General features: G+C 35.7%; 1 protein-coding gene across 1 annotated transcript in view; it reads left to right on the plus strand.

Moving 5' to 3' along the window:
- The window catches only part of LOC148833014 (protein disulfide-isomerase TMX3-like), a 41,473-nt gene that overhangs the window by 5,542 nt on the left and 7,989 nt on the right, over nucleotides 1-27,942 (plus strand). Inside the window, exons 5-12 of the mRNA XM_088918678.1 lie at nucleotides 1,018-1,063; nucleotides 3,075-3,155; nucleotides 7,475-7,574; nucleotides 9,413-9,490; nucleotides 11,153-11,219; nucleotides 22,175-22,273; nucleotides 24,883-24,940; nucleotides 25,123-25,176. Of these exons, the coding sequence (XP_088774804.1) occupies nucleotides 1,018-1,063; nucleotides 3,075-3,155; nucleotides 7,475-7,574; nucleotides 9,413-9,490; nucleotides 11,153-11,219; nucleotides 22,175-22,273; nucleotides 24,883-24,940; nucleotides 25,123-25,176 (583 nt within the window). The remainder of the gene's footprint in view (nucleotides 1-1,017; nucleotides 1,064-3,074; nucleotides 3,156-7,474; nucleotides 7,575-9,412; nucleotides 9,491-11,152; nucleotides 11,220-22,174; nucleotides 22,274-24,882; nucleotides 24,941-25,122; nucleotides 25,177-27,942) is intronic.

Genomic DNA, 27,942 nt, shown 5'->3' on the forward strand with positions numbered 1-27,942 from the left:
TCTTTTGGTTTATTTCTCCTTAAGAAAAGGAGCTTGAGTTCACCCATGAAAAAATGAATGAACAATGACATCCAGGGATTACACTGTTGTTTCATATGACAGTTCTTATTCCTGTCACTTATATGATTAGTGTGACAGATTCCCTTGTGTGTGCATAACATAAATTAGTTCTAGCAAGTGTCTTGTTATAACCTTACAACAATCTCACATTTTTCCTAAAGAGAGTACAATTTCTGATTCTGTGTTCTCATTTAAACCCCTAGATATATACATTTTGAAATAAATGGTAAAGAACAGCACCGTTTATTTTTCTTTTATGATCTTTTTGTGGAATTAGCCTATTTTAAACTCCACTCAGTGCAACAGTTCTCCAGTCTACTTGGGTAGAATGAGCCTTTTTCTCTGAATCACGAACCCATTTGGTTATGCTATTCGGCTAACCGATGAAAGACCTGTACCTGCACTGGAGTTCTGGAAACACTCTCATGTTACTTGCTCACTAGCCTTTCAGCATTTGAGATACTGTGAGCTCCGACGTGACCTAAAAGTAGTTTGAGCGTGGATTGAAAGAATAACGCAGCTCTCAAAGCAATAAGGAACAAATAAAGGTTTATTCCATGCTGAACAGAGAAGAAAAGAAACGCAACGTTTTGGCCATGAAGCCTTCTTTGGATGTGAAGAACTAGCACCTGAAGAAGGCTTCACAGCCGAAATGTTGTTTTCTCTCTTCTCTTTTCAGCATGGAATAAACCTTTACTTGTTCCTTTGCAGCCTACACATGCTGACACAGCTACCTACTTGAACTTCTCAAAGGCAATACTTCAAGTTCCCCATTTATTCCACAATTTCTGGGTAAAATAAGGTTACGCTTGGCCAGTGACCTAATGACTTGGGCCCAAACTGCACTCTGAGCAAGTACCTTTACAATTTGAACCCTGTTTCCCTTATTCTTATGCTTGTCTGCTTAACATTTGAAGAGAAATGAGTAATTTGAAGCTGACTAATTTTCCTTCCTAGGTGTTGCATCAGAATTTGGAGTAAGAGGTTATCCCACTATAAAACTGTGAGTATTAACTTTTGTATCTAATTTTTTTCATGATTGATTTATATTCCTTTTTAAGTCAGAATTTTATTGTATTAAAGTTCATTACTTTTTCAACAGCTCCTCCAAAATAAAATCAGATACATTTTATCCTTAGAGTTTGTTGTTGTAGGACCTCACAATTGTACTTTAGCTACAACAGTACTTGGCCATTTAGCTGTTCCTTTGCATTAATGTATAATAAAATATTCTCTAAATGTTTTGGAACTAAACAGTACATTATTATGATTAACTGAAGATTGCGTATGAAAAGTAGGTAGCCCTTTCCTGTAGCTAAACTATTCCTATTGCTAAACTATCCAACTCTGTTAAACAACTGACATAACATTCCTTTGGACTACTGCCTGTTTTTAAACTCGTTTGATAAACGCAATGAAACAAAAATTAAAAACACTTTACAGTGAGCAAAACCATTTTTCACCAGGTATCACCACCTGGAAGTATTTCAAAGACTCTCTTTCTGCTTTTTTCTAAATGACGAAAAAAGCTTTTCTTAACAAGGACTTAAAAGAATTGTCACTTTCTTTTAAAGGTGCTTGAAAAATGAATTAATTAATGACAACATATTTTGCATAAGGCAGGATGGTGGCGCAATGGTTAGCATTGATGCCTTGCAGTGCTGGGGTCGTGGGTACGATACCGGACCTGGTGTGCTGTTTGCATGGAGTTTGTATGTTCTCCCTGTGGTCGGGTGGGTTTCTTCCAGCAGTCCAAAAACGTATTGGTAGGTTAATAGGCTTCTCGAAACACCGGCCCTGGTGTGAGTGTGTGCGTGTCTGTCTGTGTTTCTGCCCTGTGATGGACTGGCATCCCTTCCTTGTACCCTGCCTTGCACTCATTGCTTGCCAGGATAGGCTCTGGCTCCGTTATGACCCTGAATTGGAAGAAATGGTTAGAAATTGAATGGGTATTTTGAAAACATTTAATTATTTCTATTGCTAAAACCAAAATTCAAGATCTCACTTTTAGTTTTTTTTGTGTTCATTTTTAGTTTAGTTTAGAGTTTTCTTGGGAATGCGAAAGGCCTTAGTGCTGTGTCTTGAACTTCAAACCGTGTGAATTTGATTTGGCCTTGAATCATTTTATGTTGATTTTACTTCAAATTTTCTTTGTAGAGACTCAGGCTGAAAGTCCCAAGGCATGAATTTAAAGTCAGAGTTGAGTAGCCTTAGAGACAGAGCGCTGAGGAGACGGGAGTCCTGGGAGTCTGAGACTCCACACTAATTAGAATTGTTGCCATTTACAGAAACTCATTAAACTTCTGTGTAATGGCAAATGGTCTTTGGTGCAGTGAGTGGTAGGAGAGAGATATTGGGACATTTTAAAGAAAAACCTGCATTGTTCCATTGTTCTGGTTAATGCAAGGACTGGTATAAAAGCCAAAGTTTTTAGGCCGCTAAAGTTTTACAAATACAGAGACAAATGGCAAAGAAAATGAGATTTTAATATGTGCATGCAAATCTATAATAACCATATTGGAAGACATGAATATATTTTATAAACTGTAAGCTGCAAGCAAAATGCAGAGTGCCCAGGTAAAAATAATCCTTTACGTTTGCTAGTGTCAGGAATGAGAATAGAATTCCTTGACAAGGCAGTTCAATTCATTTTATTTATGAGCTGCGGGCTTTTGTGTGTGAGCCAGGAGGTGGTACGTGCTTCATGCTGTTTAATTTGTTTTTGGTAAATTTGTGCAGATGTGGTGTTAATATTAATATTTGCAAACCTTTTGTATCTGTACAGTTTATTCAGCAGCCTGCATCTCATAAAATTGCCCCAACCCCTCTACAGCCTTACAGCTCCTCTTACATTTTTCTTTTACTCATGCAAAGGTTTAGCAATGAAATAGATGAGGGCAGTGTCTATAACAGCTGATACATTTTTGGTTTCCCACTGTGCTATAAGGTGCCTTGGTGTGATATGTGTTCTGTAAAGTGTGTCAGTGTGGTACAGTGATCTGTCTTTTTCAAAGGTTGAAGGGAGACCTGGCATACAATTACAAAGGACCCAGAACCAAGGATGACATCGTTGAATTCGCTAATAGAGTATCTGGGTAAGCTCCGTTTTCTGTTTTCTCTCACAGAAATGAGCTGATTGTCACAGGAGCACACAGTGTCATGCAAGGATAACACAAATATGCTACCATGCAATATGTAGAACATATACTGTATCAAGAGTGCTACAGCTGAGGCACACCAGACAGGTGGCACTGTGGCAAAGGATCTGCGCCTGTGGTTTGAAGGTTGCTGGTTTAAATCCCACGGCCGGCAGAGGAATCCTACTCCGTTGGGCCCCTGAGCAAGGCCCTTAACTCCAACTGCTCCAGGGGCGCCGTATAAATGGCTGACCCTGCGCTCTGACCCCAAGATTCTCTCTCCCTGTCTGTCTGCCTGTGTGTCTCATGGAGAGCAAGCTGGAGTATGCGAAAAGACAAATTCCTAATGCAAGAAATTGTATATGGCTAATAAAGTGATCTTATCCTATCACAAATGTACCGTTTATGTATTCCAGCAATAGTAAAGTAAATACACAGTGGCTTACAAAGATTTTAACTCTCAAGCTGGAAACACTACGTTCGTCAACCACAGTATGTAAATTGTTATACAAAAAGTGTTAAACAAGCTCTAAATCTTTACACCTGCTTAATTCAGGTTAAGCTAAAGGGTTATCCTGCTCCTTGTATACTGGGGAAAAAAAATAGAAACCTTATTCCTAAACCTTACTAAAGGGATATTGCAACAACTTTTAAGAAGTGACGCGCATTAAAACTTTCAGAAGGTAACTTTACCAATGACATTTTAAACAGCAAAAGAAGTGGTGCTGTTTGGACAAGGAGACCAAGAATTTTCTGTTTCTGTACACATTTCAAAAGCATTATCTTTCCTTAAAGAGAATGGGTAAGAATGTCCACATCGTACTACATTTAGAAGAAAAAACCCTGCCTACATTTGTGGCCAAATTTTAGCCATGCTGCCTGTCATAGTAGAAACACTGTGCAGCCTGAAAGTGCAGTTTGTTTTTCAACACACTGCTTACATTGAGGCATGACTTTTAAACGCCAAAAGTTTAATTTATTGGTAGTATTAATACACATTCATTTGTTATCTTACTGTAAGCTTGCAAATTTTGTTATTTGGTCTTTAGGCTTGTCTTAATCCTTAAATATAAAATGAGTGGCTAATAACCCTTATCTAGCAACAAGCAGTGCAGTTTTAGAAAGATTTTTAAGGCTTTACAGAAAATTAACTGTACTCTTTGTGTTTTGAGTCATTTGGATGTTGGCAAATTAAATACAGATGGATGTGCTTTGTATTACAGCCTACATAGTGCTTAGACATTAGTCTGTGTCCAAATAAGTATAAAAGCAGATTTAACTTTCACATCAGTAAATGCAAATGGTACTATGTTTTCAGTGTTTCGAAACTTTATCCAGGGTATCTATTTGGAATAAACAAATTGTGTAATTTTACATTATATTTATAAAAACAAGCATGAGGTTTGTTATTTAAACAGTGCAACGCAACTTTATGTTGCACGGGAAGCATTACAGTTAAAATGCAGTTTCAAAGATACATTCTATCCAGTTATGAAGACAGTTATTAGGACAGATGGTGTTTAAAGTCTCTCACCTCAGGAAGACTCTGTTAAAATGTAGCTTATGTCAAGTGAGGAATAAATGCTGGCCTGGGCCTGAGCAGACATAAAAGTATGGTTTTGTATTTAGAGCTGGCAGAAGCCTGGGAATGAAAGCAAATTGTATCTGAAGCTTTAGGTTCTCACAGTCTAGTTATTTAAGTGAATGACTAAACTGGTACACTGGGCACTGAGATTGCTGGTTGCAGGACTTCTGTGGTCTGATGGGGAGAAATGTCAGAGTAGTATTCCTTTGGCTGTAAGAAACACTGAAAATAAAATTTTAAAGGCCTTGTAGGTTATATAAAGAAGCTTTTTATTAGTAGTTGCTTCACTTATTTCTTATTGATCATAACATGGAAAGTCTTTACCTTGAGATGGCTGTGATAGTATAGTGTATCCGCACAAGGGCCTTGTTGTCAGATGGAAGAGCTTTGCTGTATGTTTTACAGAAAGACTGAGAAACTTTCAGTGTCCTTGGACTTGCTAATTGTGCCTCACCTTATTTTAGCACACAAGCTTAAAATCAAAAACACAGTTTTCTATAAATATGGGACATAAGTTAGTCATTTATTATAGTGACTTTTTTGATGCCTCACTAGTTGAATATGCAGCAAACCGTGTACATAATAGGGGAATTTCATTTCTCAAGATCATAGGTCTGGGCAGAGCATCAGGTTGAATGGGACATATTTGAAGATAGGTCCCTCACAGCTTCAGAATGCATTTTTTAAAGATTCTATTAAAATTGTGGTTCTGGTTTTCTAATTCGTCTGTGGCTGTGAATTGCTAAGTTCCTTCTTGTTTTTTCTTGTAACATACCAAACAAACTTTTAAATAAATATATTTGGAGCAGAAGATTATATATGTATTCTGTAAGAGGGGCCAGTATGGTTTAAAGGTGGAATCTCCAGAGTGAAAATTTTCATGCCGAGCAACTGATAGCATTAGATGAAGATCGTGTGTGTAAATCTACCAGTTTCACTCACCCAGCCTATATTTAGTTGTATCAAAAGGGTTGAGAAAAGAAAGCTGTAGGAAGTATTCTTATGTGATAAAAGCAAAATGCAGTTTTCATTTTCTCAAGCTCATTTTCTGAAGTAACTTGACTTCTCAATTTAACTTGAGTTCAGAACAACCGGGAATCTGATTTTATACAAATACAAAATTATAGTTCATTAAATAATGGTAAAGATTCAGATTTATTCTGTAAAAAATACATTTTTAATTATAACTGTAATTTCAAGATATTATTAAGCTATAATTGCAAATCGTCACTTAATAGCAGAAAATATTTTTTTTTAAGGTTCATGAACTTGTGATCTTCCCAACATGATTTTGTAGGACATTAGTTAAATTATCTGCAATATGGAGTTAAAGATCTCCACCCAACATGTTGTGGAAAAGGAATTTCTGTGAGAACATGAAACATGACTGTCATATTTCAGTTTGGTCACTAGGTGGAGCTGTGTGAGTGGTCTAATATAAGTGTTTACTTATAAGAGGTAAAGTGAAGGTATAGAATATAATCAACTGCTATTAAGAATTGCAAAGCAAGTCATATTATTAATCTTTTTTTAGGAGTGCACCAGTTAATAACTGATAGCACATTAAAAAAAATAAATACTGGATATTATTAATTATTTAATTAACTAACCACTACATGACAGAAAAGGGAGATCTAATGGAGTTTAATTTAACAGTTTAAATAGATTTATGGGACCTTTGTCCATAGAGAAAGCTAATGACACCAGCTTAAAAGCACCCTTTTTAAAAAGAGTAAATGATAATATATGTACACAACTGTTTCAGACAAGTTAATATAACAGACTGTTGGATGTAAAAGTTATTAACTCAAGTAAGATTTTCAGTAACCCATGGTGTATACGTCTGAAATTTCACTGTGTCACTGATACAGATTTAATGTCTGCAGTGACATGGGTATGGGCAAATCATTTTATTTTTAAGCTGTTAATGACATATATTGTTGGCAAAGATAAAACAAAATAAAGGGCAAAAATAGTCACCACTTAAAATATGACATTTATGTTTATTTTTCAAATAAAAATAGAAATAAATGCTGCACCATTTGAAGCAAAAGTACGTAATACTTAAAAATAGTTTTAGAGATATTTTGTAATTCAACCAGTAATTTTGAAAGTTTCAGTGTTTTTCTCCATTAGAACTTGTTGATTCAGCATTGATTCAGATTGGGTTATTAACAAATTTCGGGCATTTAAGGCTGAAACTATATATCTTGATATTTTGTGTCATCTGACTTAACAGTAGTGAAATTTTATTATCTTTTTTTGTAAAGGTTTTAAGTAAGGATGATGCTTAGAAGGGGAAATGAACACACTGTAGATGCCAGTGTTAAAAAGCTGTATGCTTTTTTTAGTGGGATCTTCTTGGTCATCTTCTGAAGTTAGGTGTCAGGTCTGATTGATCTTCAGCATGAGCACCAACACATTTTCAAGCCATTATGCTGCACAGACTGGGAACAAACTTGGTGGGCTTAAATTTTAAAGAGCAAAAGATCTTGACCCCCAGACACACCTAGAAGAATTGCGTTAAGTATGCTTTGATTTTCGAACGAGGTCCATATCAAATAAAAAATGCTGCATGACAATTTTGTTTTGCCTAGAAAGAATTTTGGAGTGCTGTTAACTTTTATTTGCAAAGTGCTGCTGAAAGCAGTTACACAGCTCTGATCATCTTTTTTTCTTCCACCCCCTCCAGGCCTCTTGTTCGCCCTCTTCCCAGCCAGCAGATGTTTGAACATGTATTAAAGAGACATGATGTACTTTTTGTGTATATTGGAGGTGAATCACCCCTCAAGGTAGGAGGACCAATTTCTGTATATTCTGCCTACTGAAACGTCAGCTCTTGTGATTGGTTCTTCTTCTTCTTACTGTTATACAGAAATTGCAGTGTTGACCCTTTAACAGATAACCTCCCCACATGTACACATATAGCCTTTTTTATTAAGTTTGTGTAAGAACTTAAATGGGTTGTTTGTTCTTTGCTTCAACAGTGGATATTGCATAAAAAAATAAGCTTCTATTAAGAACATTTTTCCAGAAAGATATCATTTAGTTTGGCGTCATGTCAGGAGATGATGATGTTGAGAACAGTGCTGAAACCAAAAACGTGACTTTCTGTAATTATTGCATATAAAGAAAACAAATAAATATTATGCTATGTACTCTATTCTATATGGATTCAGGTTTTCACATGATTTTATCGGGAATGAGAGGTTTTCACATAATGGATAGGTGAAAATCATACTTGCAAGATAGAAAAAAAAATGCTTTGCTGTATACAGTATTAAACAAAATTAAGTGTCCTAAACCAAGTGAAGTATGGTTTTAAAAATACATTTTGGAGATATGACTTTCAAATGACAAATGTGTTGACTGAATTTAATAAGTTAATAATTCAAACAGTTCAAGTAGGCCATATTTTGATTTTAAAAGTTTTAACCTTTGCTAATAATTGCTGTCGTCTGTTTCAGCGCTATCTGTTATTGTATACCTACACGCAGCAGCAGTAACTACATTTCAAATACTGTTTTTTTAGATAGACGAAATAGATGTTCCATGAGGTTATATGGATTTTGTAAGCTTGTGCTGCAGGACCAATCTTGTGTCCTTTCTTTAAGTAAAACTACTGAACATTTCATACGATAGCATTAAACATACTGTATTCACCTATGAAATAAAGCAGTTCAGCCACTGTTTTGTAAATGGCTCTTATTTTTTCAAGAAGTAAATTAAGCATTATTAAGAAATGCTCAAACAGAACATATGTTTCTGTAAACGTTTGGTAAAATAAGAGAGAGCAAGCTCCTGAATTCTAGTCACTGACATGACATTTCTATAGCACTATGTGAGTAGTGGCTGGGATTCTGTCCAGCATTAATACTATGGAGCAAATTCTAGTTATTGTGTGAGGACAGGGTTCTCTGAACTTGAGCTGGGTTACATTTATTGGCTTTTATCAACTGTCGAAGTTGGTAGCCAAGTATAGCAATTTGTTCAGGAATGCTTTCTTTGTCACTAAAGTCATTAAGAGGTTTTTGAAATAAATTTGTTTCTCTGGCTAGAGACTGTTCCTTCTCCAGAATGCAGGCCTTGTGCTTGATAAATAAAATATAATCCTTTTAGTCCCAGTTGTGCATTTTTGATTGGAATAAAGATGAGTTACCTGGTTTGTTTGAAAATGTTTTAAGATCAGATGTGAGAATACGTTTCATTCATGTTTATAATGTTTCAGTCAACTTGTTGTACTTTACTGATTCTGTTACAAATGTATGTAGATTCAGTTTATGAACCTTGTTATCAAAACTATTAGTATTATTATTGTTGTTCTTGTGAATGTTTGCTTATTAATATCAGTAAGTAATATTTTGACAGCTTTTTCACTCTGGCCTGACAGTTCTGGGGCAATTCAGAGATTAGAGTTAAAATCATTCAGAATAGTCATGGAAATGTTAAGCGGTACTAACCATACTCTATGTGCAATAAGTGCAATTAGTTTTACAATGTTAAACTTGTAAAGCTTAAACAGTAACCTACATTCTCCGATCTTGAACTGGATAAGATAGCTTTAATTAAAAGTGAATGTGAGAGTTGTTGTTATTGAAAAGTGAAAAGCTGCTGCATTTTGTTTTTCCAGGAAAAATACATTGAAGTGGCATCCGAATTGATTGTATACACATACTTCTTCTCTGCCTCTGAAGACGTTTTGCCAAAGGTATGTTGGTATGCAGAATTTGTAAAAGCTATCTCAGTTTCCCAGAGGGAAACTTTTTTTGGTCTATCAGAGGCTCATAAATGGGTGCATTTTTGCAATTTATAAATGTAATATACAAAGTGTTAGATTTAATATTGTTCAGTTTGAACCAATTTCTGAACGTATTTAAACAGTAATTTATACACTAATGTCTATCTAAAGATCTTTTAATAAACTTCAGATTATAGTAATTTTCTTTACTAACTTTAAGAAACTGCACTGTGGAGATGTGGGAGGTAGAATCACATAATGTATCTTTGAATCATTGAATACATTTCCATTCACTTAAATTACATTTTAACTGATTTAACAGAAGAAATGAAAAGCTCAGTGGAGTGGCATTTAGACAAAGGTGAAGTACACTGTGTAATAACAGCTCAGTGTGAGTAGATGTGAAGGGGCTTAAAGTATGTGTGCTTTTATGTTTGTTACAGTTCAGCATAGGCAACACTTATACACAGAATGAACACCTGTATCTTAACTGGCTTTAACACTGCAATCCTGATCCACAGTATAGAAATACAAAGGATTTAATGCTTACATGCCATCTGCTGTTTTTTATGTGAGGCAGCTCCTTTTCGTTGCTGCGTTATATGTGATGTATTCTAACATTTTACAGCAATATAGCCTTGACGCTCTGAAGCGGGCTTTGAGAAAGGCTAGGATGCCATACAGTATGTCCAATCATGGCCATTATGGGTCAAAGGAGGTTGGGCTCTTTCTAAAAGTGATGCTAGGAGGTGCTAGGAGATGTGGAAAAAGCAGCTTTGTGGCATCATCTGTGAATATTAATTGCATGTGCTGCATTTTTTGCACTTTTAACACCTGGTGAACTTATCGGGCACAAATGATAATTTAAGAATACCCGACATTGTGTATGCTAATGCACAAATACCTAATACATATTTGAAGGCTTAGAAATATGTTTAAATATTTATAAATTAATTATAAAACGATAAGTCATTGGCTGGTGAAGGAAGCTTCTTAGCTTAAATTCTTTGAACATACTTAGACATCTGTTTTTCTATAACAACAATCGACTGCATCCAAGAAGACAATATTTTCTTGAAGTTAGACCTCGGAACAAACCTAACAACATGACTGGGAGTGTGTCTGGAAATTGCGGCTGTGCTGCATCCAAATCATCACCAAAACACATTTTAATATCTTATTTCATTATATCATATTCTTATATTTATAATTTTACCATCGATATTTGTAAACATTTTGATGCCTTGTATAAAACTAAGGTAGGCTTTCCTATGCATTAACTTTGCTCAGAATTTAACCAGTGCTACAGTATGTGTACAATAGATGTTTTTTCTTTCAAGCCAGGATATTCATATATGTCTTGGATCTCTCTTTATAAATACAGCTCTGTCATCTTTCTGAGCTGTAATTGTTTTGTAATAACAAATAGTATTTAATTTGTTTTGTGCTGTCTAGGTTGCAGTGTTTATCTTAACTTTATTTCAAGATTTCTCTGTATGTGTTTATCCCCAGATTTGTCAAACTCACATTGCACTTGCCTAATGTTAATTTCTTTTGTGTGTAATAGTCAGTTTTTCACAGTTTAATCTGCACAGCACATGTCAACTGAAGGCAATCTTATTTTGTGTTTAGCACATAACATTACAAGAGCTGCCTGCAATAGCAGTCTTCAAGGATGGAACCTACTTTCTGTATGATGGTGAGTCTAGATTTGCCTTGTTTTTGCTGGGTGGTATTAGTAGACGTGACTTTTAATATTTTTATTTTATTGTATTGCCTATTTTTTATGCAATTCATCTGTAGCAGTGGTATTATTGTGTGTCTCCTAAAATAGCAGCAGACATCCCTGGAATAAATAGCATTGATGGGGAACTTGAAGTATTGCCATTGAGAAGTACAAGTAGGTAGCTGCATCAGCAAGCATAGGCTGCAAAGGAACAAGTAAAGGTTTATTCCATGATGAAAAGAGAAGAAAAGTGTATTTTCTCTTTTCAGCATGGAATAAACTTTTACATATTCCTTAGCATAATGTTACTGTGCTCAAAATTGTGCAGGTAATCATACGTTTTCCATTTCTGTGGAGAAAAATGTTTGATGACAACATGTAAAACATAAACAATGTTATCAAAATCTTATGTAAGTGCAAGATACGAATCTGAAGCTCTTATGATTAGGTTCAGTGATAATGGTAAAATGTTAAGATAAAAATTTTTCATCAGCATAATGCATTTGGCATTATCTTTGTCACATCTGTTCAGTAGGAACATCTAGCCCATTTGCTGGTTAGTAGCTGGTTAGTAGCAAATACATTGTCTTCGACACCTTCGTAGCTTATTGCATACTCTCTCAACCCTTTGTGTAGAGATGTGCCTTTACAATTCACATCCAAATAGTTATCCAGTTGTATTCTATGGTTTATGTAAAGAAATCCACTAGGTTAACTTTGCTATTGCCTTTGAAGATTTTGAATCAGCTTGCCTCATAACCTTGCCCTTGAGTCTTCTCCCTGTTCAAGACTAAAAAGCTTTAGTTTTGTTTCAGCTTGTCATTGTAGGATATTCCTTTAATCCAAGTGATGTATCTGGCTGCTTTTCTCTGGACTGATTCCAGAGTAGCAATATCTTTTTCTATAAAGTGATGACCAATATGGTGCACAAATTGCTAAAAGACATCTTTCTAGCATTCTAACATCTTAACATCATTTTCCTTTACTTAAATTGTATACCTTTAACAGTGTATCCTAACATTTTGTTTGCCTTTTTTAATGCTTGCATGAAAGTCATTATCTAAATAAAGTGTTTAATAGTTTTGTGTCTGTTTTAAAGTAATGACAGTAACGACGGTCTCAAAACGGTTCTGAATGTGTTTTTTGCATTTATATATGTACTGTATATTACATTTGATTCTTTGCAATATTACTGAAGCTTTTGATTGTGTGACATGTTGCATATGGAGAAATAAATGAAATACAGGTTGAAGTTTTCAGAACCAGTTTAGGGTTATATAGTAACATTGTTTGAACCAATGTAGCTGATTATAGTCTTCTTTATCTACTGTAGGTTCATGTGTCTAATTTACTTGGATGGGATGGTTATGTTTTTATATGTAAAGAAATTAGTATAGTGATGAAATGATCATGATAACAGGGATTTTTAAGAGAAATATATTCTTGGGTTGTAGAGAACCCATATTAACATAGCAACGCTAATTTATAATTAGCAGTAAAGTGGCAATTTGCAATCTGGTGAGATGGGATGTTCTCAAAACACAGATATTTAAGTGGAAAGCCATGTCAGTGTTTGAACTGCAATGGAACAAGTAGTTGTTAATTCCAAGCTAAAATAAAAAAAAAAATGCAATGTTTTGGCTGTGGAATAATCTTCCAGTAAAGTTTTATGTACTTTCTTGTTCCAGTCTCAAGACATAGCCCACAAGGAAGTACTGCACTTTGAACTCTTGTATTTGTTAATGGCAATGCTTCTAAGAGGGCAAAAGCTTGAATAGTAATTTTGTTTTTCAGTGCAATTTTGCCATGCTTTTTTGTTGTTGCAGTCATCTGTTACCAACTTTGCATCACCTTAGTGTTACATTCCATCTGAAGCCATTAATCTTTATTTTCAGCTGTATGAATACATAGCTTGATGTAGTGAAACCTATGCAGACTCCATCCAAGATATTGTTTTAAAATTACATTGCCTAGCATACCAGCCTGTGGAAACCTTTTGGTGGGATAAAAGGTGTGATATTTAAACTTTTTCAGAACAGTAAGACAAAAGCTAATAGTGTTGGGTTTGTAATTAGATAGTTGATATTCCATGCTTGTATTTTGTCTGCAACATTGAGCTTTTGCACAAGCAGACTTTATTTAGGCTTCAGCGTTTTAAAATACTCTTGGGGGCAAACATTGTAATTGGTTGTTGGTCCCCTTACTGAAGGTGGTAAAAAAATATATTTTTATAAGCTATATAAGGCAATTTGCTTTAGATATGTGAACATAAAAATGCAAATGTCTGAAAAATAAGAAGCCACAAGAGTTTGAAAAACATACAGTGATGTGTTGTAATATTTGCTGATCAGATCACAGTGCACTCTTGTGACAGTGTGAGCCTTTGTTGTGTGGAGCCAGTCATAATTCAGTATGTTGGCTGCCATTTTTCTCTGTTTCCGTATTACATGCAAATGTCCTGTCTTACTTTACATTGCTTTTTCCTGTACATGACATTGCACTGTATTCATGAAAAGTGTTCTCAGATCTGCATTGCATTGTGCATTAGGAAATTAAGGAATGCATTAAGCGAAGTAGGCAACCTGATCATTTTTATTATTGCCAGGGCATGTGCATGTAGAACACCTCTCACCTCTCTCTTGTCACTTCTGAGTTAAAGGTACACTTGCCTCCATCCATGGTAATCTTTTCAGCTTCCCCTCTAATCTTGTTTGTTCTCCCAGTAAATACTCTGAGCATTGCTCAAGTGTGAGAAGCATTCAGACCACTGCAAATGATTCTCTGAATGACAGATAAAATCAGACAGTTTAATATAGTTGAATTTTTACAAACCACAGCAAAGCAGATGGTTTTTTAAATGGTTGTTCTTTTGCTTATAGGATCTAAAATGATCATGAAAGTATAGTGTTAATGTTCTCCTTGCCTCATCTATTTATAATTAGGTGAAAAATAAAAAAATAATGTAGGTACCAGTTTAAACTGTTGGTTTTGCTGGGCAAGTTTACCTTTTCTTCTTGGATCTGTGTTGCATAATTGATTTTTAATTAATTTAGATCCAGGCATTGTTTTGCTCTTCATTTATAGATCAGAACATGTTTATCTAGTCCACAGAATTGTCTTGTTCTGGTGGAACAATGTATTTCCTGTTCATCCACTGTTGTGTTTTTATCCAGCTTTATCTTTGACAGAATTATCGAGTTTAATTTATTTAAGTGATGGAAAAAATTACGATGTGAAAGATGTACACTGTAGCTGGAACTTCTGAAGATAGTGAAACTATGTTCCTAGTGGCAGCTAGGGAGAAATGTCCTGCAGGTAAAATGCATCAAGATGGTTTTCAGCAAATTGAATTTAGAGGGGTTGGAACAGTGCAGCGCTGGGGCCCTAGATTCGATTCCGGGCTTTTGGTGCTATCTGTGTAATGTTTGTAAGTTCTCCACTGTTCTTGTGGATTTCATCAAGTGCTCTGGTTTCCTCCTACAGTCCAAAAACAAACTGATAATGTAATAATGATAATGTTGCAATACAATTTCTTGCATTAGGAATTCGTCTTTTTGCATACCCCAGCTTGCTCTCCATGAGACACAGACACACAGACAGGGAGAGAAGCTTGGGGTCAGAGCGCAGGGTCAGCCATTGTACAGCGCCCCTGGAGCAGTTGGGGTCAAGGGCCTTGCTCAGGAGCCCAACAGAGTAGGATTCCTTTGCCGGCTGCGGGATTTGAACCGGCAACCTTCCAGCCACAGGCACAGATCCTTAGCCACAGAGCCACCACTCCGCCACAAAATAATAAAGCAGACACAACAAAGTTAAAATGACTGCTGAAACCGGGGATCGAACCAGGGACCTTTAGATCTTCAGTCTAACGCTCTCCCAGCTGAGCTATGTCGGCACTGGTGTGCTACTAGTGTGTTATTTGGCTTCTGGGAAAATTGGCCCTGGTGTAAGTGTGTGCATGTCTGTGTGCCCTGCGATGGACTGGTGTCCTCTCCTTGTGCTCGCACTGCCTTCTGGGACGGAGCTCTCCCTCAACGCTGAGTTGGAAAAAGTTGTTTGAAATTAGATGGGTGGACAAATTCAGAGCTACATGCTCTTTCAAGTAGAATTACAAGTGAAGGTGTTTAATTTAAAAATATTCACTTTAAAATGACTCCATCATTTGTAATTCAGAAATATAGGAACATATTGAAAGAGAACTAATGCATTTTAAAGGCATTTGCACATTTTTCACACAATTATGCTTTTACTGTGTTCTATAACTTAAAAGTGAGGGTTTGTAGCTTAGATGCCTATACTTCTTATACAGGTGTGTCTAAGACTTCAAGATATAAATAAAAATAAATGGTTAAATAAAACATTAACAGATTTTATTATTTTTAGATAACATTATAGTTGCAATTAAAAGTTAGAATTAACTATTTTCTCTTCTTGGCTGGCTGCACCATAAGCAAATAGAGTAATATTCATTTCAGATTTTGGGAAGTGTTAATTACCCCATAAACCCAGTTTTGTTCTGTATGTTTACATGAAGCAAAGACTATAACAATTCAACTTATTCTGTCCAGTTTTTATGAATTCATTAACTTTGTTGTGTGCTGAAAAAAATAAACAAGATTCCACCAAATGTGCATACTGTTTTGATTATCTTTGTATTTAAAGAACAACTTAAAAACAAAACATATTTTTTTGATCACATGATTTCAGATAAATACTACTTACATAATACAGACATGTGTTGTCTTTGTGATAAATGTGAGGGTTGAAGAAGTTGCGTTGACATGGTTTTCATTAATTTCATAATATGCTCTGAATGCCTTAATTGGAGAAGTTCTTGTTTTTAGAGAATGCACAACCACATGTTACTCAATCACTCTTTAAACATATCTATGAAAAATGAAGGAATGTGGGACCGAGACCAGGGTGGCATACTCTTCATTTATGCATAAACCCACCAAAAGGGAATGTTTTTTTCCTCTTTAATTTTACTTTCTTTACAGCACCAAATAGTAAAAAAAAAATCTAAAGATGCTTCTCATAAGTGCATGTCATCTTATCTTTTCATTAATACTGTTTTAGTTTGTTTCTGTCTTCAAGTGGAGCTTTTGTATTCCAGTTTATACTGAGAAGCATTAGAGAGGCATTAAATGAGCACTGGTTTGGAACCAATTGCTTTTGTTGCATTTGTAATGGCTCTCACTATATTAATGTTTTTGTAATGCTTTCTGATACAGTGCATTGAGGTACACAATAAACCACTCAAAAGCCATTTTAACAGTATGAAAATGCTGGCTTGCTTTTTTCAACAGGACTATCATGCTGCTCAGCAGTTTGGTCACATTTTTCATAGGACCAGAACATGTTAAAAAAAACATGCAAATGACTCTCTGTGATCATGGCATCTGCATTTCACATGAGCACAGATGGCATAGTGTTATGTTGCTGAATAATAACATGCTCCAAAATCTTTTTCTGCTGTTTGGATAAACTGGAAACCTAAAGGTACATATTATATCTCAAAAGAATCTCAAGGAAATACATGTTATTTTAATGCTGAGTTATCAATTTACTGAATAAAGAGCACTATAAAGAGAGACAGAAAATCATATACTTATGGGTATTTAAAAGTAACAGATGCATATTAGTACCAATGGTATTTGTTGCAGTTTTAAAGTCTCCATCATATATTGATATGAGCAGGTAAGATTTTGCTGTTTCATAGACGCATCTGTTAGATGTGAGATCAGGACATTCAGACACAAGCTTGATGGAATGCGCATCTAAAGACACATGGAAAAGGTCAAAGCAACAGGATTTGGGAATACTTGCTTCAGCCTTTTCACCTTGTCAGAAACAGAGTGTTCTCCTTCATAACTTGCTTAATGTTACCATTCCAGACAATGTGAGATGGAAGCTGGTAATTGAAGTACAGAGCATCCAGGCAGATGGCAATAATGAACGGGCTCCAGTAGTCGCTATTTGAAAGTCTATCAGAACGGTGTAGAACCCTCAGGACAAACTCCATGCTGTCCATGGTTTCTGAGCAAATTGTATCCGTCTGCTGCACTTGACCATTGTAGAAAAACATTTTCCTTTGCCAGTATGCCAGAAGCACTGGGTTGTGGCACTTAATTTGAACCACAAACACTGCGCTTTCAAAGTCATCCTCCAGCACTTTGATGGAGAGAATGTCCAAGCCTTTAGGGGCAGCCATTTTGTACCGATGATCCTTCTCTTAAATAGAGAGAAAAAGGATGTCATGTTTTACTGGAAAAACAATAATTCAACGTATAATACAACTTTTATAAAGAGAGCAGGTCATGCAAATGATTCATTAATTTTAATTTGCTGACTCTCTTAGTTAAATGTAATAATACGGGTGATCTATTCACTCCCCTTATTTTGCCATCTGCTTTTTTTTGTGGTTATTCAGAGCACAAATTTGGTTTTCTAAATGGTAAAGGAAGATGAAAGCCTTTACCTCAGTTTTTATTTGTAGTAGTAAAATTGTTTTCAAGCTTTGATCAAAAGATGAACAAAACAGTGTTTAGAGGGTTTCTAATCTTTTTCTATTCTGTTGCTCCACGCAGACACACTTGTCATGCGAGTGCTTTTTAATGTTAAAATGCTTACCTTTATGCTGTACGGAGTGCAAGTCATTCATGAAAAATATAGCTGTGTCTATTGTGAAGCTTTTATATGTGCCCTGTCCTTGAGGTTGATGTCTTTAAGCAAGACATACCTGATGTGTAAAAAAACAGTAGAGCTTGTATTTGCATATGATGTAAGCAGACTGGCTGTATTTCGAGTTTATCATTGGGTAATTAAACAGTTCTCTTAAATCGACACACAGACCTGTTGTTGGCAGTCATCTGATAAGATAAAGTTTCCCAAAAGGACAATGATTTGCATTTGTTCCAAGTTTAGAAAAGTTCCAGTCACTGTAAATAACGTTTTTTATTTAGCATTCTCCATTCTTATTGTAATGAGATTATACAATATTATTTTTTAGTAGTTCAGGTGGGTAGCTGCGTCAGCATGCGTAGGCTGCAAAGGAACAAGTAATAGGTTTATTCCATTTTATTCACACCTGAAGAAGGCTCCACGGCCGAAACATTGTTTTCTTTCTTCTTTTTTTCAGCATGGAATAAACCTATTACTTATTATTTTTTAGTAATTGTACAATTATACGAAACAAAACAAAACTTCATTCATGAAAGCATACTGTAGATGGAGAAACATATTCAGAACTATCACAAGCAATGTACTGCAACCTTCTCTTAATTTTCTCCTTCAGAGCTAAATTCAACTTAGTCATGCAAGGCTGATTGTGATAGTTGAAATGCACACAGTACATTATTGTAAAATTAAATACATGCTTCATTGGCAGAATAACCACCAAAGATTTTACCTGTTGAGAGCAAAACCACTCTAAATTTACTTTACTTTTAGCATCAAATTAAAGTACAGAGAGGGAGGACGGTGGCATTTACTAAAGAGGATATACAATACATAAAAACTAGCAATTTGTACCAGTTCAAGCTTTGAAGGGTTGTTTCAGATATACCAAATGTAAGCAAATAGTGTTTAAAACGCGATCTGAGAGCTCCACACTGCCTTGTGGAACCTGCTTGTCATGTTTGGTGAGCCTGCAGAAAGATCCGTGCTAGTTAAAACAGGTTATATTCTAGGTAAGCTCAAATTTGTATTTTTATTGCAGTTATTGTACAACATAGCATCCTAGTTTAAATAAACTGATCGGTAATTTTTGAAACATGGTTTTAAAGGTTTTAATGACAAGTGAAGACAAAGTGACTTGACATTTACGTTTCAACCAGTACTTAGGTTGACACTTTTGGCTATGTTCATAAACAATCTTCAAGTACTGTACTCTTAAACAGAGCTACATCCTAAATACTGTTATTTTAGACTTCCTTGGTATCTATTTTTTGTACTTAGGCCTTTCATTTTTATCTTAACTCAACAGTGAAGGAAACAGTAATAATTTGAGGAAGTGGAAAATCAACATCTTCATTTTTTCTGTAATTTACAATTGCTCTTATTTAAATTTTGTTTAATCATTTACAGTTGTTCTTGAGGAACAACAATCCCAGCATCCATTAAAAATGTAAAATATGCTTGGTTCATTGAAGCCTTCTGAAGAAATTTTAATATTAAAATGGGATTCAGCAATTACAAATAATTGTAAAGCTGAAATATTCAATATGTAAAGATCTTTGCAGATTTACAGTTCTGTGCAAGTTCTGACATGAACTTGCGACCGTCTCCGTCTCAGACCTTGAAAAAACAAATCATCTAGCCAGTGATCCTAAATACCTGCCAAGAATGGTCCGTGATGCACGTATTGTAGATGCTCCCTCATAGTTAATCTTCAGTTTCTTGTACAGTTGTGTGAAAAATCAGGAATGCACATTTTTGTGCAAAGTTGCATCTTTGCTCCTTCAAGGTCTGCTCTCTTTTTAAACTGTTAAGTGGCCTTCAGTAAGAGGATGTCTATATACTGTCACCCCTTTGTGAAATGTCCTAAAGGTTTCATTCCTCCCACTTTGTAAATATCAGGCTACCTGCAGGAGATGACAGGCTTATAGACAGAACGTATGATAAGTCATAAATAAACAGAACTTTGTTTCTGGTGGGTGAAACAGCAGACCAGGATTTATTTCAGACCTTTCAGAACAGACTGGTTGTTTGTAATGTCTATATCTAGTTCGATATTGGCAATACAGGGAGAATTTAGTTCCTTCTAGCCTGTTTTACATTTTAAGGTGGGTTGTGTTGAACCAGTTATCTCATTCCTTGTTAGGCCAGTTTTGGTGGATAAATACTTGTCTGATTAATGTCCCTTATATAGTGCATTTGAAAAATCATTCATGGCACCTACCTGCCTTTGGTTTCTCAAAGACATGCTGAATGGGATTGGCCAGGTGTTGTAAACTCTCCATGGTCCTGTTACTGTATGTACTCGATGTGCAGTCATGTGTTCCCAGTCCAGTCTTGTGCCCTGTATTTCTGGGTAGTCAGGGATGGATGCTGCCTGTGTATGTGAGGAATACGCTGAAAGCTACATTGAGAGCCAGTGACAATCTATTGGTCACAGGTCAGAAATTAACCAAGAAGTCTTTTCACTTAAACTGGCATTATAGGAAAACACAGTTTTTGTCTTACTTTTAGTCATAGACTTTGTTACTTAAAATACTTTAAAACAAATACTGAATAGCCTAAAAAGGATTAATCATTTTTTAATCTTTACAATTTCTTTGTGCAGTGGAAGTACTTTCGTTCACCCCTAAATCTTTTAGGTTTATCTGCAATTTATTTTAGTAATGACTTGTCTGTTCTGTAGCATTGTACCCTTAAACTCCTTGCTCTTAGAAACACTGCTGTAGGAGCTATAATGACCACATACACAGGACCTTTTTCTCCAAAGGAAATGGCTGCAAAAATATTTATTTAGACTGAAATATTTATTGAAAGCTTTTTGAAGGATCCTTGGCATTTGTTTTGTGTGAAGGCTCTGATTCCATTCAAGGAAAGAATGAAAAGATTAGAGATTATAGGTACTGGTCTTGGCTAAAAACATGAGCATATGACTAACTTAAATATTTATCAAGTAAGCATCTGAGGCAATATTCATCAGCAGATGTGAACAAAAGGGATAATGGGGGACAGCACAAAAGATAGACGTTCAGATATTATGTTTATGTCACTTTTTAAAATAATTGAACAAAATATTTTTTTTACCAACTTCCTTATGAAAGCAGCCAACGTAACCAGTAATAAAAATCCCATCTTTATATTTTGAGTTTAAAGCTAGCTATATTGAGGGGACAGTTCCAAATGAATTAAGAAAATCTGCATTATGACAAAAGTGCATGTTAAAAAAAACATTGGTTCAGTCTTAAGATTGAGAGCCAGTTCAGTTGTCCTTTAGATTCCGGTATTTGTTTTGAGATTTTGTATTGCATGTTAGTTTAGGTTCCAGTGAGGCTGTATTTTGGATTTTTGTGTGACTTTTTTCATGTAAACATTGCGAGCCTTTTATCAGCACTGTGTATGGGCAGTTGCATCTTTGAATTTTGTGTCACTTACATTCTGTGATCTCTAAAACTTTCTGTAAAATACTAGGTAGATTACTGTAAATATCCTGACATTTTCTCAGTTTAATTTATATGCGTACTTATTTGTGTGGCATTTTTGTTCGACAGAAACATTTTGTAATTTTCAAAAGAACAGCTTATTTACAGACCTGTCAGGTGAACTTAAGAACAACATTTTTTTTAGATAACCATGTAGCCATACAGTAAAATTCATCTTCTTGTAATATGAGCTGAGAACTGATAAACATCAGGCTTTGGATCTGATTCTGGTAAATGTAACCGTTTTCCAGGATCATGTTTCTGAAGATCAAAATTCCTTTTTTGTCCTCCTTGTCTTCTTGTCCTGCAAAGTTTAGTTTATTTTATGCAAGTGTAGTTCAGTACATAGTGTGAGGAGTACAGCTTCCACTCATTTTGGGAACAGAGCGCAATGTGTTGAGCTATGGCCAGAGCAGTGTTTTTCAGTGTACAAACTTATTGGACAGTGTAACAACAAAGTTATTTGGGCATTAATTCAGAAATTAACTTAAATTTATTCATTTTAAACATATAACCCTGGTTAGGATCAACCAACCAAAATGTCAAGGCAGCAGTGTCCATAGTGTCCCAATACTCCAGGTCACATAAACTCTATAAACTTTCTCTATAAAGTTTCTGTTCACTCGTTTCCTGATCATACGGTGGTTCGTAGTCAGTGATTTCACCCACTTTAATATCCAGCTATATTGATTTGAAACACAAAGATATTTTGACAGCCATTCAGATTTTCAAAATATTCATTTTCTCATATTTTGATTTTGTTTTTTTTTTCAGAATATGAAGATGGCGATTTATCTTCCTGGGTTAATAGGGAACGATTTCTTGGATATCTGCAGATTGATGGATTCACTTTATATGAACTTGGAGAAACAGGTACTGAGGCATGAGTATATGGAGTACATACTTAAATGTCTTCATGATTTAATTTCTACTGTTTTGATTAATTATTAAAGAGGCAAGTTAGAAAATTGTTATTTATAGATCTTGAAGGCCGTTAAATGTCTTAATCAATCTGTGGCCTCTCATATCCACTCCACTGTGCAATTTCGATACAACCAGTTTAATTATTGATTGATTTGGTGATTAGCAGGATCCGTCTTAAGGAGATTTAAGACTCTTATTTAAGGAGCTAGTTGTATCAAAATGCTGAACAGATGTGGATTAGAAGAGTTGAGTAGCCCTGTTATAAAATATTAGTCATAAAATGGAATTAGGCTGTCTTCCTTATGTTAACTGCATAATGGATTTAAAATTGCTTTGCTTGTGTAACAACTAAATTGTCCTCTGAAAGTGGCCAAGGTTTTTTCATTCACAAGTAGTTTGCAGAAACTGCAAATTGGAGCACAATATTTTAATAAGAGCCTGATATAAGCATCAAACAAATTGTCCAGATACGCCTTGTTGCCATCACTATGTGTAATTGTGTTCACATTAAAGAGGCATGGCCAGTTATTAAAAGGTAGATTTCATATTATAAATGAAAAGCAGAACCTGGAAGATGAAGACAAATCAATTAAAAAGGCTGTAGTGTGAAAATACATCTCATTTGAAACCGAAGCACATGAATATCTTAATCAGGTATCAGCTAATTTCTGAGGGTGCTTTTTTGTAAGAATGATGTGTATTGCAGGTATTTTAATGTAAGTCAATATACAATGTTGAATAAATAACACTGATTTAAAAACCCTTTGCTTCTCAGTTTCAAACCTGTCTTCTAGTGCAATATTGTACATAGTACCTCCAATTCATTTCAGGTGAGAACTGACATCTGCTTCACAGGTGAAAGGATGGTTAATAAGGCACAGGAACCCCCATTTTAAGTTTAAATTGGGTATACTTTTGAAGGGTGCACTACAGGTTGGTGCATTGATCTGTGATTTTCTGATTTCCTAGTATATGTCAGCTATATTCTGCAGAGTAGATAGAAAAGTAGATGACTGAGATAAACCAGCAGTGTGCTGTACTAAAAATAAGTCTTTGTATTTGAATAGGCAGAGAGCTACCTGCTTCTCAGGTCTAGTCTATATCATATTAATATCCCACTGTGAGCCTTTTAAACAGGACTAGAACTGTTACCATATGAGATGTAAGAAGCCTGAGGGGTTGTATTGAACTAGGTGCATGGGGGAAAAGAGTCTTTTTAGACTCAGACTTCAAGTATACATCAACACAAAGATATCACTATAGAATGATTAGTTGTTTGTGCTGTTATTTCTGCATGCTGCAAGAGGAAGTAACCAAGAAAAACACTGCATTCATTCATCACCTGTTTCCCATAATTGGTCCCATACTTCATCTGTTTAAAATTAATCTTTGGAAATATTCAGAGAAATGTGTGGGAAAAGCAATGAGGATATGGACTAGTAATTATGATATCTGATATCAGATTATTTTAGTCATGTACAACATTTTTTTTTCATATTGAGTATACATGCTGGTCAGTAAAACTGAAATCAGTCCTTTTCTACAACTGTTTGCTGGCTTCACCTCACTCAGCACTACTTCCAGTAGTATCTGTCTGGTCAGTATAATTATTATTATACAGTATCATTATAATGCAAGTTTTATTCTTAAATTTAAAACATGCAGAGAACTGCCACGTTAATATGTGCAGCTTTGATACAGATAGAAAAAATGTCAATTGCATAACACCAAGCATGTAATGGAGCAGACACCAACACACATGTAAGTGGTTTCTTGTCCTAAGCTATTACTTGCTCCACAGGTAAATAATTAGAAAACTTGTCCATATCACTACCTCTGTATTAGAAAAAAAACATAATGCAATGCAAGGCAATATATTTGTGCCATATGAACCACTTTTTCGTGCCAACGAATTTTGTCAGATATGTTGAACATATATTATAGATACAAGGAGCAGCTTTCCTAAATATAAACTCCCCCCTGCTTAACAGTCTGATTCAGAACTCAGGAAGCAGTGTTTAATATTTTATCTAGTTTAATGTAGTAATTTCTTAAGAGGGGCTTGGAGAATAAGCTTTCATTGTGTGGTATCTGCTGATTATAGTGCCATCATTGACTCTGTTCCCACAGCCCGCTGCTTCATAATGTCTTGGATCTCAGAAAGCGATTTGCATAACAACTCCTTTCTGTGCAGTTTGAAGTGCACAAGTAGACCAGGCAGTTCAAAAAAAGACCTAATCACAATGATAAAGTAACATCTAGAACACGTAGTTTGCCACAAAAATGGATAGGTGATGCAAAATAAAGCAGCATGTTTTGTGAACTAATTGTTTCCACCTGCTAGAAAAAAAAACATATACACTTTTACCAGTAGATGGCAATCTTTGTCTTTTTAACATTGTACAATACAAATTATAGGGTTTTTCCCAGAATCCATTTGCTTGAATTTAATTTAAATCTTTTAGCTACAACAAGGAATATGAGCTGGTTCCTTATTATCCTGTTGTTTTGTCTATAAACATATTTCATGGTATTTTATAATGTCTTTTTCCTAATAGGCAAATTGGTGGCAATTGCTGTCCTTGATGAGAAAACCGCCTCTGAGGAGAGCACCAGGTGAATTCTTGGGTATTCCTTACAGCTTAGTTGGTTACACACTTTAAATCTTTGTGTTTACATCTGTTTTAGTGAAACAACACTAAAAGCATTTAGAACATACTCAACACTATTATATGGTATACTTTATTATGCTAGAATCTTTGAGTTTACTCTGAGAGATCATTGTGTTTGTCTTACAGGTTGAAGTCTTTGATTCAGAGAGTTGCAAAAGAATACAGGGATCATTTTAACAGGTGAGAATGGCTACTAATACACCTGTCTTAAAAGAATGTCACAAGAGAATGTTCAATTGTTTTAAAAAGAAATATATATATATGTGTGTGCTATCTGCCTTTCCCTATTCGTATTACTTTGTGCAGTGTAATCTGTGTGATGGGCAGTTTTCCATTGTTGTTTATGCATAAAAGCTTATTTGCCTTTCTAGAACTGTAGAATTGCAAAAGCTGTTTAGATGCCTGTACTGTATAAGAAAATGCTGAAACATCCATAAAGGAAACATTGTGTATGCAGTAAACCATGAGTAAGTAGTTTTTCAGTATCTGCAGCAAGTCTGGTTGGTTCTGTCTCCTTCCTTTGTTTATCGTTAGCCAGTGGAAAATTGTACTGGTCTGTCTGCAAGCAGACTATTTTTTTTCTGATCTCACCAGCTCCCTTCATTATTTTTTACATTTTTATCCCACTTTGTCTGCAAGAACTTTTAATTCTGCAATTCCTACAAATGAGACAGATCAGATCAGTTAATATGCTTGGAGCCTCAAAAAAACTTATCGGTCTATTTAGAAAAATATACATATATTGATTAAATGTTTTTGTTATCCTTTTGGTTAATAAATCATTCATGATTGACCGTGATGCACTTGAGTGACTTTGATTGTTGCATAAGCACTAAGGCAACTTATTAGTAGGAGAGCTGGTTGAATACAGGGTGGGAGGTGATTTAATCTGTTAATGTCAAGGCTGGTGAAAATCATGAAAGTAAAACACAGAAAGGAACAGACATGCCCTTTGTTATCACGAGAACAACACCATCATGTTATCAGTATGTTGGAAGCAGAACTAAGTCTGAGTTTCTGAGTCTCAATCACCGTGTTCACAGGCAATAGTTACTATCCTGGCAAGACACATGCAGTCTGTCAATGACAGGCCTGTGGGAGGCATGAGTCATGACGCCATGCCAGGATCAATGGTAAGGTTCGAGTACAGTGGTCTGGGCAGGAGTGTCTAGTTGCTATAGAATTCCATTTGTGGTGATTGATCATAACCTGATTACTAACCGCCTGAATCTTGGGACCTCACTTGCTGCTCTTCCTGTGGGCTCATTCCGAAATGCCAGCATTCCAGCAGGGCAACATTCTTGATCTCATCCTCATGTTCATGTAATCTACACCAGTGTGAATATGACTGTTATGCTGTAGATTGCCTAGACGCCAGACTTCAACCTCACTGAATGTTATGTAAGTGACATGTGGCATCTAAGGTGCAGGGACTAGTGAACAGTCACATACTTGCCCAGGCTCTGCAAGAGGAATTCACACAGAATCCTACAAGACAGCATCTGTAACATGATGTCAAGCATGCGTTGCAAATGTACAGCTTGGACTGTTTCCACCAGTAGCCACACATAGCAGTAGCGTTTGAGTTTACAAGTGCACTCTGTTAATAAACGTTGTAGATGACAATTGTTAGTCAGTCAGAAATTCATTATGCTGCGCTGAAACTTTGTGAATTTGGCAAGTGTAGTTTTCACATTTCCATGCTCTTAAAGTTCCCACTCATGACACTTTGAAGTGGAAATTAATATTTTTCATATACACAACCGACTCCATAAATTCAGTCGAACAAAGAGGAAAAAAGTAAGTAATATCCAAGAAAAATGAAAGTCATGATTGCTCAAGTATTCAAACACTTTACTGTGGCAAACCAAAATTCATTTAGGTCTACAAACTTGCTTTAAAGAGCCACATAATTAGTTAAGTGGCCCTTTGTATATGTGCAGCATAGTGGTTCTCATGATTTCAGAATAAAAACTCTCATCTCTATAAGGTTCCTTGGTTGAGGAATGGATATAAAATGAAAACCCAATCATGAAGACTAAGGAGCTTTGAAAGCAAGTTGTGGTACAAAAAATCTCAAAATCCCTGAATATTCCTCTGAGTACGGTACTTAATCATCAGGAAATACACGGTACATCATACCACCCAGATACTGCCAAGGTCGACTTTCAAAACTAAGTACAATAGATGCGCAGGGAGGAAATTGGTGAGGGATGCCGCTGTGAACTCTGAAACCAACAACAGCTTTCAAAGAGCTGTGAAGCTCAGTGGCTCAGATGGGAGAAAATTAATGGGCAATGAAAACAGACTGCAGTGAGAATACTTTTTACCCTTTCTTGCTGTTATGGTCTCTGTTTCTGTGGGACCAGAATGAATCCAGTATACCCCAGAACTACATAGTGTATTTCCTTGTGAAATGAGAGAAGTCATTGGCTATTTCTTCATGACTTGCCTTTCCAGTTCACCCCAGGAGGTTGAGGCCAAAAAGTGTTTTCCTTGAACCCATGTGTTCCTTTCCTTCCTAATTGACATGGTGTATTATTGTCTTGAAATACCATAAATGGTAACAGTACACTAGTCATTAACATCCACTGCATGGGACCTGGTCATAGGACGTGCTGGCAGTCATGGTGCCCTTCCCAAAATAGAGAGCTCTCTAAGAATTTACAACAGTATACGGCAGACTAAAGCATTCTGAGCTTGTTACCACACCTACACAATGCCATGTATAGTGTGCAAGACTTTCTTCTCAAGAGGGCTCATTCCCCGTTTTCCTTACACTGTGTTCTGTGGTCTTGGTACCTTGGTAGCTCTTTGCTAATGGGCAGCTCCTCTGCTACAAAACCTTGTGCATGCAATACCCTACCTGCACTAGACGTTCATGAGGACACCTGGGGCGATTGCACATGTTAAAACAGATTTCTTGCATGATATCTTGTTTCCTTC

This window comes from Atractosteus spatula, chromosome 6 (genome assembly GCF_055471065.1).
Source record: "Atractosteus spatula isolate fAtrSpa1 chromosome 6, fAtrSpa1.hap1, whole genome shotgun sequence".
Classification (NCBI taxonomy): domain Eukaryota; kingdom Metazoa; phylum Chordata; class Actinopteri; order Semionotiformes; family Lepisosteidae; genus Atractosteus; species Atractosteus spatula.